General features: G+C 36.4%; 1 protein-coding gene across 3 annotated transcripts in view; it reads right to left on the reverse strand.

The window, feature by feature from the left end:
• Window positions 1-7,089: 7,089 nt before the first annotated feature.
• The window catches only part of LOC150080059 (protein turtle-like), an 886,305-nt gene continuing 880,439 nt past the window's right edge, over window positions 7,090-12,955 (reverse strand). For all 3 annotated transcript variants that reach the window (XM_090381137.1, XM_090381139.1, XM_090381138.1), the window contains one exon: window positions 7,090-7,815. In XM_090381137.1, coding sequence (XP_090237263.1) covers window positions 7,591-7,815 — 225 coding nt within the window. In that variant the 3' untranslated portion in view covers window positions 7,090-7,590. The remainder of the gene's footprint in view (window positions 7,816-12,955) is intronic.

Here is a 12,955-nt window from a genome sequence, read left to right on the forward strand (position 1 = left end):
TAGAATTGCCTTATACAGTGTGGTTATGACCTCTGTATCTCTACAGGATAATGTTGGATACATCATCTATAAGACACCATGGACTTATATTGCTTAGTGAACGTCATATTTGCCCGTATCGTAACTCCGAGATTCCTTTCTGCTTCTACTCTCTTTAAATCAACCCCGCGAAGTGTATAATTAATTTTCGGATTGCTATTCCTCCTTGCATTTTTCTGAATTAAAAAAAAAAAAAAAAGTTACCACTTTTCTGATCATACTTGAAGGAGTGCTGCTTGGCACTGATCACTGATGACTCTCTAAATCTTACCTTGTCTATAAATTTTGACATCGCGTCATCTTTTTCGATATAATTTTTGAAAATCAGAAACAACGGTGGTCCAAGAACTGATCATTGGGACACTCCCCTTCTGCCATTACACCAATCTGAAGAATATCCATAGATCACAACCTTTTGTCCTGAAGTCACTGTGCGATCCGTCTTAGAATCTTTACAGTAATTCCAACATCTTCAGGCTTATATGGTAACCTCTCATGAGGGATAGATCCATATACTTTTCTAAAATCCAAATTTCTAAATCGAATATCTTCACTACATCCAGCTCATGAGTAACTGTGTCAAAATAGCTTACCATATTAGTTAAACATGATTTCCTTTAACAAAACCATGTTGTGTATTCTTCAGAATGCCATTTCTATCTAAATGTCCCTGGATTGCACCATTAATCATTGCTTTTAAAATTTTCCCTACCACTGAAGTTATATTTACCTGTCTGTAGTTATCGACTTCACTCTTAAAACAGCCTTTATGTATTGACACTACTTGGGCACTTCTCCTAATCAAATGAATCTCTCCCGTGTTCAAAGTTGCCCTCGTAATTAACCTTAATGGTTCAATACACTCTCTAGCCGCCTCCCTCAAAACTACTAGGTACATATTATCAACTTCAGGAGCCTCAGTTGCATTTAGGTTAGAAAGTTCATCTAATAAACAATCATCTGCAATTTCTAAATCACTATTTTCGTTTGGCTTAGCCTCATTGGCTTCATAGACTTCTCAGCATGAAGGATCTTTCGTCAAGACCAATGAGAATGACGTATTCAATTCATCAGCAACATCAGCTGGGTTATCTAAGACTTTCCGGCCGCAGTACACAAGGGACGATCTGATTCGTTTTCTTCTTCTTTCTGTTTGACATCAATAATTGGATGGCTGCGGAGAGCTCGTTTCATCTTGTCCCACAGGCGTAATTGGATTTAGATCCGATAAGTGGGGAGGTTATCGCGATAGGCTGAATTCATTTTCATGATCCTGGAACTAGTTTTCTCAAACTTACCTGTATTTCTGTATTTAGTGATTTAAAATTCTTAGTAAATGCCATAATTTTATTTCTCGCAGAAAAACAAATTTGCGTTTACTACGTGTTTCTGTTGTACTGCATTATATTTAAATAATTACGGGTAGTATTTATTTAAATCGTAGTATCCCTGGTTAATCTATCATTTGTATGAAAGATGACACCCCCAAATATGGAGTAAGGACCACTTTTAAGGAAATTATAAAGTTCCTGAAAATCTCAGTCTTAATTGAGCAAGAGATTAAAACGTTCCCTTATGGCATGCAGTGCGAAATTCACTACTACTAGTAGTTTTTAAAAAGGAGTGCTTTTTTTTCCCTATTTTTAGATAATTTTTATTAAATTTTAAAATTAGCAACAACAACATAAAACACTTTACGCTTTCTATTCCAGACTTCTGTAATCATTCACTTTCTGAATATTTTGAAATGAAGTCTCAAGGTATTATAAGCTTCTGGTACTTTTTGAACGTGTTACCAGATACGTCTAATGTAATAAATAAAAAAATATATTAATTACAGAACAGTTAATTAGGTACAGGCTATTGTCGAAAGTACCAGGACAAGTGTACGTTTCAACCATTTTATTAATATTTGATCAATTCAGCTTTTCCAATTTGTCTCAAAAGTGTTCAGTAGGGTTAAGGTAGGTTGGGATTTTGATTTTGAGTACTTAGTGAAATTTCTCGCCATTCTGCTCAAAAGAAGCCACCATCGACTGTGCAAGAGGTTACTGTGCATTGTCATGATGAAACATTAACGGGTCATCCCCCGTACTGCTGCCACAATTTAAAAATAGCGGAATTGTCCAGAATATCAGCATATTGCTGTTTGTTTTTAGGAGCATTAGCAACTAAAGCCATATTGCTCCGGGGATATGCAGTGGTCACTCCTTAACCTATCCGCATCCTCCGTATTTGGTGGTCACGGGCTAGAACCCCGGTCTAATCAAGAAGCATGTGCTACGCGCTGCTGCTCCTGCCCACCTGGCTACGGAGGCGCCTCAGCAAATTGCATGACATTCACTGTTCTAGAAATGTGCAACAATGACCCAAGCCAAAACGACGAGAAACAGTCCCAGACGGCGATAGAACCGCCGCAAAACTCAACAGTTGGGACACCCACAGAGTTGATTCTGGTATATTCACCAAGCTCAAAAATGGCACTCAGGTTGAAACACCGCGTACCTTGATTAGTCACTCCATAACACAGCTTTGCCCCAAGCAAGTCGACGCTGTGCTGTGATATATGATTTGAGTTTATAGCTGCAGCTCGTTTTTTACAATTCGATGTCATGCATCTCTCTCTCTCTCTCTCTCTCTCTCTCTCTCTCTCTCTCTCTCTTCTAGGTATCCTCCTTGTACCAATATCTGTTCTTATGACCTCATTGAACACACCTCCTTCGTTGAAGAATGATGTGTCCAGGTACCAATGTACTCAGCACCCTCTGTTCTGTTCACTTTAATTTCTGCGTCTACTCGAACATTTCCTAGTTGTAGTAGCCACGGTTGATCTGGGTTGTTGCAGTTTTGTTGCAATGGCACGAGCTGATTAGCAGTAGTAGTAGTGGCATGTGATGCAAGAAAGCAAGTGTATGAGCTTATGCAGCATCAGGCAAAAAAAAAAATTACAAAACAATCCCCTATAAATGTTTGTCCATTTGCTCCTTAAATTTATTTAACCTATCAACACTCCACAACGACAGATGGAAGTTTGTTTCAGCAATTAACCACCCGCTGGCTAAAGGCAAATTTCCGCACATCTATTCTACATCTGTCCTTCCTCAATTTAAATTTATGCCCCCTTAGGTTCGTAATCTGAACGTGGAAGAATCCCATCAGAATTCAGTGCTCAACCCATTCAAAGCCTTATACACCTCAATCAGATCACTTCGCAGGTGCCTGGTCCCCAGCCATTGCAATTTACAGAACCTAAGCCTCTCCTGGATCCCTTAATCCCCCTCACCAATCTTGCTGCCCTTCTCTGTACACGCTCAAGCAAATCTGCATCCTTCTTAAAATGAGGCCTCCAGACCTGCACGCAGTACTCAAGGCGTGGCCTGACCATTGCCTTATACAGAGGGACAATCACCTCCTTTTCCCTACTAGCAAAATTCCTGTATATCACTGATAACACCCCATGACCTGCCCTGGCAGCCTGTCTGCATTGCTCAGAAAACTTCATATCTGACTGCACAATTAATCCCAGGTATTTTTCATTTTCTACCACCTTAAGTTTAGTACCACACAGTTGGTACGTTTCTGGGGTTACTTCTACCCATATGCATTACTCTGCATTTGTCAAGGTTAAACTTCAGTTGCCACTTCTCAGCCCATCTGCCAAAATTTTCTAGATCCTGTTGCAGTAACACACTGCCATTACTGTCATTAACAACCCTGCCATCCTTTGTATCATCTGCAAACTTCGATACTAAGCCTGATATACCTTCATCAATATCATTGATAAATATACAAAACAACAGTGGACCCAACACCGAACCCTGTGGGACTCCACTAATAATATTAGTCCACGAAGAGCAGCACCCATTGATTACCACCCTCTGTCTTCTCCCAATCACTATCCTTTTATCCATTGTAGCAATTTACCCTTAATACCATTCTGCCGCAATTTGTACTGTAGTCTTCCATGCGCAACAGTGTCAAAAGCTTTTCTGAAATCCAAGTATATGATATCAAAGTTATTTTTTGCTATCATATACTTGGATTTCAGGATTGATTGCTAATACATTCCATGATGGGTCTGTGCCGAAAGTCGCTAACTCCAACGCCTCGACCCATCTGCTGTAATTTCGATGATCTGTTTATTCTTAGCGTGAACACAGTTCCTTTTATACGAGTACTTCTTCAGGACACGTGAATTGCTAGTGTATTTTATTTTTACCAAATCCCGGGAAATTGTGCTATGCTTTTGGCAATATTCTTGTTAATTCGGTAATCCTGCATTACCAGCGGAAGGTCTTTCAGATAGACAAAAATAGTAGAGAAAACTTTTAAATCATTACATTATATTACCAATATGAGGTTTAATTTTAAATGATTAAAATTGACTTAAATGCTAAATACTCCCGGATAATCATTCGGATTTCTGGTTCAGATTTAAAATTTTTTGAGGCTCTACTTTTGTAAAGCACAATTCAGATTTATCTTCTGGATAATCGTCAATCCACTTACGTACATTGCTTCTATGGCCATAATAATAAAACTTACCTACTCGTCTTTTAGGCATTATATTATCAAAGGCTAGTTAAGGTCTAGGAATTTTTAATCTACTGGCAACCGTTAATTTCACAATCTATTTACATGTACAGTAATCAAGTTCGAACATGATGAGCGCCCTCTTACGAAGCCTTATACACTCTTGGTTCACTTGATTATGACTACCCACCTAATACAGTGCTGGGCTACCGTTCGCACAGATAGCAGCTGCTATTCTCTTAGGTATTGACACCACTAGATGTCTGAAGTCACCCGTAGGAATTTGCAGCCAAGTTGCCTGTAAGGCTTTCCATGATCAGGATAAATGACGGTTGCGTGTCATACGCTTCGATTCTCGTTCCAAAACATTCCACAGGTGTACAATTAGATTAAGATCAGGCAAATTTGGAGGCCAGTTAAGATGGGTGATATCTTCTTGGAGTTCTTCGAAATGCTCGTGCACAGTGCGGGCCCAATGACATGGAGCATTATCCTCTTGGAAGATCCCGTTTGTGTCTGGGAAAAAATGCAACATGACAGGGTGCACATGGTCTTCTAAAAGCTGCTGATACGCCTCATCACGGGTCATAGTTCCTGCCAGAAAAAACATGTTCACATGTTCCATATTTAACAACCACGGCCACCTGTCTAGATGCACGATAGGTCTTTGGACTCGTGTTGCTTGTGCCACACACGAGGGTGCCGTCCATTGCACCAGGTAGCTGGACTAATCGAACCAGCACACACCTTTCCGGTCCTCCGTATCCAACCAGTTTGTTATTGACATCGCAGAAATCGCCATCGACGATGATCAGCGTTGAGGAGAGGGTCGGGTGTGGAACCCAATTCGTCATTTGGGATATTGATCTTGCATTCCTTATATTGTACTGTGATGTAAATTGCCATTGAGCCCGTACAACGCGCTGCGCACTTCCCTTACCACGAACATCCACTTTGCAAAAACTCATGGTATTATTTTGGATCATGAGGCAGATAAGTCTGCAATTCTCTACTAATTATAGAGATGTATGTCTGCTTCGAGGCCAATGGGTAATCTATATAATAACTGCTTATGTCCATCAATCGGAAACGCTCCTTAAACTTGAATAACTCAAAGATAAACAAGCTTTTGACTTGTTTCCTTTTGCAATAGGTTTTATTTAGCAGTAAAACTGAGAAAAATAATCGAAAAAATATCCTACTGAGAATTGATTTAGCTCCTGAAACTAACTTGCCCTTTACTTTTAAGAGAAGACAATTTCTTAACTTTTATCATTACAATTAACAAATATCAGGGTCAGATTCCTACAAAATTGGCGTTTTTTTCTCATGAACAAATTTACGCAGAAGTTTCCAGGTCCATATAATTCATGTGCAATAAAAATATCAAATTGCATTTTTACCCGAGTCCATCCCACTGTTACATCTTAGCTATCAGCGAAATGAACCGAGCGAAAGGTTATTGTAATTATTTCAATATTAATCATAACGTCTTCTCTGAAATAATTTTGGCGAAATATTCACCACGGGTATTCTAGTGGTACATAACACTTTAAAAGGATTGCTTCTTTGCATGAAGTAGTGACTTGAGCAGGTCTTGTTCACATTCTTTCAATAGTATTGATTGTAGGTACAACCAGACCTTTCTGGAATTATTTTTCAAACAAAAATTGTATTTTTAAGCAGATTATAGATGGCCTCGAAGTCTGTAAGAAAGTCTTCATAGTTCATGACTATAGCATGGATTGAATATCCCATTTTTGTTGTTTATAAATCCTCTTAAAGTTTTAAGCAAAGCAGTCGACTACAGTTTACAGTCCACCATCTTTGGGAATACTCAGGACAATTGCAGAGTCGTTCTCGTTTCTGAACTTTATAAAAGAGGGTTCCTTATCCTTTATCAAAAAGGACTAATATTTTTATTCAATTTTTATTTTATTTTACTTCATTAAATGAATAAATACAAGGAAAAGGTTTTTGTTTTTTTTTCAGCAGAACAAAAGGCAGTGAACTGTCGTATTAAAGCGCATGCGCACCACACGTGCTGCTTAAAGTTTTTGATTTAACCTAGCGTAATTGCGTATTTAATATATAAATAGTAACGTTGGTATCATAATTAATGTGCTTAGCAATGTTTATTGAACAATGTTTAATATTTATTAAGGTTTCGTGATATTTTTATTGTTTTTCAATAAGAAAAAAATTTCGGAAATCTATTTAAAACAGTGGAAAATGTAGAACAATTGGATGAATGACATTCGTTTTTCTTTGTGATTGAAACGTGAAAAATGGAAAACAAGATACGAAAATGGTAAATAGTGCATTTCTTGAAATAGTGCATTTTATTTTAATGCATATAACTATAAAAACGTCATTTCAGATTGTACAACACACCGTAAGAGGTACGGCATTCCTGTGAATATCACAATTCACAAAGTAAACATGGAATTTAGAAAACAATGCTTGCAGTTTCTTCGATACATAAAAAGTATCTTACAAGTCCTTGTTTTTCTTTCAAAACATCTGGGAATATAAACAGATCTCCGAATTAATTATAAATAAATAAAAATTTCTTATTAAGTAATACAATTCGGGACCTGCACTACACAACATGTCCCTGAAATGAAAATAATGCACTCTCTCGGCACCATTAGTTCCTGTAGGTCGCCCTGGGTCATTACTCTGTGTCCGTCCGTCCGTCTCTGAGCCAATGGTGAACCTCATCGTATCGCAACACACACAGAGTTACTGTTCGAGGCATTAAATGCTATTTTTTTTTGATGATGAAAGAAAGTTCGAGAAGAGTTTATGTACAAATGAAGGAACATTTGTAAGATGCCAGTTGAGAAATGTAAAAACTCATTCTTGAGACCTGCTTCGCTCCTGGGGTGGGAATAGATCTCACTTTGAGATTGTAATAACACAGATCACAGTTAGGAAAAGTCGTCTCCTGTTTCGATTTTCATAATTTCCTTTACAATTCCGTATTAAACAAGTGTGTGCCTTTGATTTCAGTCCTCATACTGCACTCTCCCGCCGACTACTCATTAGGGGGGTCTCGCACGTGTTATTTCCTAATTCTTCCTCTTCATCTCTTTCTACTGCTATTGTCTGAAGATGCAGATGACTGTGGAGATCTATTTTTGCGTATTCTGTGGCAGGTTCTTTTCTTCTTACCGTCATTGTGCTAGAAGTGTGATGTTCTCTAGGTAAAGATAGTTCTACGTACGTTACGTCTTCTGGCTGGAAGAGATAATAGTCCTCAATAAATGTATTATTCAAAAACAGATCATTATATTATATTAACAATAGGAGGTTTAATTTTAAATGATTAAACTCACTTAAAAGCTAAATGATCTCGGATAATCATTCAAGATTGAGTTTTGCCTAGTCCATAAACACATACATCAAAATTTGCATAACATTTTTAAAACCTAAACAAATAAATAAATAAATTATTCGTGAAAAAGCTGGATATTTCTTTTATAATTTCCTTATTTATACAAAAGTATTACCAATCACAGAAATGAGGCAGGACGTGGGTAAAATCTGAAAGAACTAACAACTATCACCTCTTCCAACTCTCTCCCAGAAATATAGAGAATAGGAGAAATAATTCACTCCCTGAGGCTTCATCGACAAAGATGAAGAAGCGACATCCTACAAAGTATCTTTTGGAGGACCCAGAGCAGCGGAACTTGCTGGGCCTCGTCATGGAAATGCTGTTTGGATTCAATTCCAAACTGCCAAGTCCCAAATTTGCCTAAGGACAGATTACATGACAATGACAGTTTTCACAAGAGTCAGTGCTCTGTACAACTTTTGTAACATCAAGGATCTCGTAAAATAAAATATTTTCTTTAACTGATATAATTTAAATCCCAAGACCTCCAAAGTGTGCACCAAAAATGCTTGTAATTTGACGTTCTACCATTTAATTTGTTGGAAACAAGCAAAACCAGTTTAGTTCAATAAACACATCGAAAATAATACTTATTATGTCCATGGATGGTTTTCCTGTTTGTAGAATGAAACTCCCAAATGTATGGGAGAATCGCCTGACTAACTTAACTATTGTATGAAAATAAAGAAAAAAAAAAGGTATACAAAGTTCTCCTGGCAACGATTCGAATATAGTCTTTTTTTTCAGGACGGTGCATAGATAAATAAACATTTGATGGGCAAACAACGGATAATAGACAAAGGAATCCTGCCATTTTTTCAAGATGGCAGATGGAAATATTTGATGCAGTGATGGAAAGTAAATTTCTACAAAGACTCATTGATCAGCTCTAGTTTGTCATGAATTTCTTATAAATAAATTCTTTATAAGATACCTGAAACTAAAGACTTATGTCAAAAAACAGCAAAAGAATTTAAATTAAGAGCATTAAAAATTATCCTTCTATTTTCTTCATAATTTTAAAACTTGCATTCGCTAATATCAGACATTTATCAGAACTTCCTTTTATCCACTCGCTTCCTTAAATTATTTTAACTCTTAAAAAAGACTACTTTTTTTTCTTAACTTTATGCTTTGCTAATTCATTGTGACCTAGCCGTTAAATCTTACTAATTAAATGCCCTTGTCGCGCATATAAAGCTATAAATCGACGAAAATCCAGAATTAAAAAAAAAATGAGCTTATAAAATATCGCGGCCGTATATAAAATGAAATTCTTTGCAAAAACTTCAGCTCACCAAAGACTAAAACTCTGAACTGGTCGGAATATATTTTGGATACCAAACTAATGTTTCACCTAGACTAAGGGGGTTTGACTTTATAAATGTGAAATCCTAATGAGAGCCGTCAAGGCATTTCCGATAAAGTTTAGAAAAATTTTCTACTTTGCATAATAGGGAAAGAAAAATGTAGAGCTCGAAATCATCCTTAAGATATGGGCTGTCAGAATAAAAACAAAGTTTGGCGAGACTGATGACTGCTCTTTACTTAAACTTCAAGTGCAAGGGAAAAATCCCAATTACCCATCCTGTCGCCAATTCAAATTTCGACAACTTACACGATCTGAGTAATTGTCTGATGTTAACTGCCCTGGATTCTTTCCAAAGGTCTTTGACGAAATACGTCTAAAATATAATTATTTAAATAAAAACGGATAAAGAAATAAAAGTACATAATGGGAATTTTTTAAAGAGGAAAATTAATTAGTTATTCGTTTCGGATAACAGATGACGCATTATTTTTAACACGATTTTGTCTAGATGTAAAAGAATGACTTTAAGACTCAAATAAAACAAGAGTAATGGCAAATTCAGAATTTGTGGAGTCCTAAAAACAGAACGCCCTCTAGTGTGTTTTCAGAAATGGTCGATTCAATTGTTGGAAAAATAAAATATAAATTCTTTTTCAATTTTAACTCTCTTTTTCCTAAAATTCGCCCATAACACACTGAAATAGGATGCAATAAATACATTTCTACATACAACATCCTCTCAAAAGTATTCAGACACCGTAATATTGGATAAAGTAGATTTTTATTAAAGAAATCAAAAGCAATCCTTCTGAATTCTTTACATGCACACTCGTCACTGGCTACAGTCAAAACAGAAAGCCCAGTCTAATAAATTGAGCACAGAAAATGAAAGAATCTGACTGTGTTCAATAGGACAAAAACAAATGCTTGTGTCAGAGATAAGAACCCACAATAAATGTAAACGAGGAATGGGAGAATTAACATGGATGAAGCTATGTTTACAGTGCTTGTTAGATGCTCTGCCAGCGGGAAATGCATTCCTTTGATGGTCTCTGTGGATTGTGACTTTATTTCCTACGTAGGCATGTTCCGGTTAAGCTTAGTAACTTGACAGAGGTCGCAGGAATAGTTTTACTTTCTAATGCTTTACCTGAAGGCCAGTTTGGAGGGTTTTCAAGAGGTTTTCTTTCATTTTTTTTCTGTTACTATGACTACGCATATTCATCATTGTTTATCTAGAATTTCTAAAGCTTCTATGTAAATACTTCTTTAATGATATGTAAGATATATTTTTGTGTGGCCCTGTTGGAAATACTGTACGTAAAATTTTGATTGCAAAATATACGAACGAAAGTAAGAAAGAGGGAGAGAGGATTTAGAGAGACGACAGCAATAAAAAAGTTATTTTATGGATTTTCTTATAAAACTTTCCATGGACACGATTTAAAGTCTTGTGAGATTTGCATATATAGCGTAGCTGAAATATTCATTTGAGCTACGCTACATATACAAATCTATGTCAATGAAAGTTTGGGTTCCCTTAATCAAGTTTCATGTATGTATAGGCTTCCTTTATCTTCGTATTGTCTTTTTTATATATAAAATAAAAGAATTTAATCTCAAAGTTCATTGTGTCAATCTAAATTTGTTATACGATTTGATAATCTTAAAAAAAAAGAAGAAAATATAGCATACACATCTTCTTTTTCGATCATAAAAGTATGAGTTTAAAAATAAATGGGGAGAGAATACAGCGAATCGTACCGCACGTACCATAAAATCAAAATTGTAAAATTAAATTGTAGAACTCCATCAATTGAGCGGTGTTATTATACTCAATTTGGAACGGTACGAATTTTTATGGATTTCTTTAACAACGTGATCGAATTAGTCAGCCTAGATGGTGCATAATTCATAAATTTTACATATTTGGAGGTTCTCTCGTCATAATTCATGAAAATAATAGTTTAGGATTGTCCTTGAGGGTAATACAGTGGTCAAAATAACCCTACCCCTTCATACTGGGTGGAAAAGGTTCTGGTTCGAATGCAGTCAATGAACTTTTGTGGGCTTATTTCTCTCCCTGGATTAGTCCATATCAGCAAGGTTTATTCATCCTGAAAGTCGGATTTTTCATCCAGCGAACCAGGAAAGCCGACAAGTGGATCCATGCAATTTATGGATATATTACGCATGGGAATATGAGGCTGTTTCTCGATTAACCCTATTGATATTTAAAAAATTTTTTTTTCAGGATTTACTTTGAGCATATTTAAATTTTCCTAGGAAATTTCTAACATTGTACTGAGTTGGTAACATCACAAGTGATGTCCAAAGGTAAACATATGTCAAAAATGATGCAGACACTTGAGTTTAAAAAAAAAAGTAATGACTTTGTGTTTTGTTTATTTACTAGCGAAAAAAGTTCACCTTAACTTTTATTTTGGGAATTTAATACGTGTTTGGATCAGAATATAAGCGACAAACCACATTTGTTAAGTTTTTGTTTGGAGTACTTAAAAAAATATTCTGTTCATACTTCGGGACGACCACACGGTCAGAGGAGTTTACAAGAGAGAATATAAGGGACAGCATTATATTTAGCAATCAACAGGCTTGAACCCCGATCAATCAAGGCACATGTACTTCGGTACGCTCGCCCGCATCTGACCACTCGGCTAATGCAGCCTTTCTAACCAAAGCTTACTCAGACAAACCAGGCCTGAAAACTCACTTGTTTGACCTTTTCACTGAATTTAATATTACAAATTAGAGTAAACTCTTTAAAATCCGTCAACCTCAGGGACTGAGAAAGTCCAGTTTCAGAGAAGCATACCTAGCGGTTGAGCAGTTTTAGAGAAGCACATTTCAATGAATAATAAGCACAAACGACTGAACTTATCTGCAAACATTATATTAACTATCTTGTCTTTTCATCTGCTTTTGAGGGTATCAGGATTTAAACTGCATGGATAACGCAGTAGCTTTAATTCTCATATCCGAATAAACTTACCTTTATAACGAGTTACGCTGGTATTGCACCGATTTTAACCTTCAACTATATGACAACTTTGAAAAATTATTTCCTATACCACATGGCAGCTCATAACATCTTTACAGCGGTCTTGTCTGAGTACTTTCACTAGAGACCATCCGCTATCGAATAGGAAACCAATTAGTCCTCAAACAGGGCTGTAATATTGGTTGATCGACTCATTTTAAACAAAAGGTCAATTAAACTTTTTGGGAGGCCATCTGTTTGAAAGTAGTGCAATACCAGAGTTAATCATCGCAAAGGTCAGTGTTCTGCTCTGAGAATGAAGACCATCACATTATATATGTAGTTTAAATCCTGGTGGCTGCAAAAACAAATTAAAGTACAAGACAGTACTAAAAGCATCTTGTAAAGAAAGAAAGAAAGAAAGGTCAGTTTTCGCACGGATTCCTAAAGATAAATGCGATCGTTGATACGAATGCTGGATTATACAGAGTTTACTGTATGAAGGAGAAAATTTACCATAAATAATTGCGCAGTGTTACAGTTATCGAAAGAGTATTCCACCTGAAAATGCTATTAATGATGGATACTCTAATTTTCTACTGCTGACCTTACATATTCAGCACTAAACGTATATCACTGGACATGCTTTTAGCGCTGACGTACGTGA

This window comes from Mastigoproctus giganteus, chromosome 9 (genome assembly GCF_048544385.1).
Source record: "Mastigoproctus giganteus isolate SK-2022 chromosome 9, ASM4854438v1, whole genome shotgun sequence".
NCBI lineage: Eukaryota > Metazoa > Arthropoda > Arachnida > Uropygi > Thelyphonidae > Mastigoproctus > Mastigoproctus giganteus.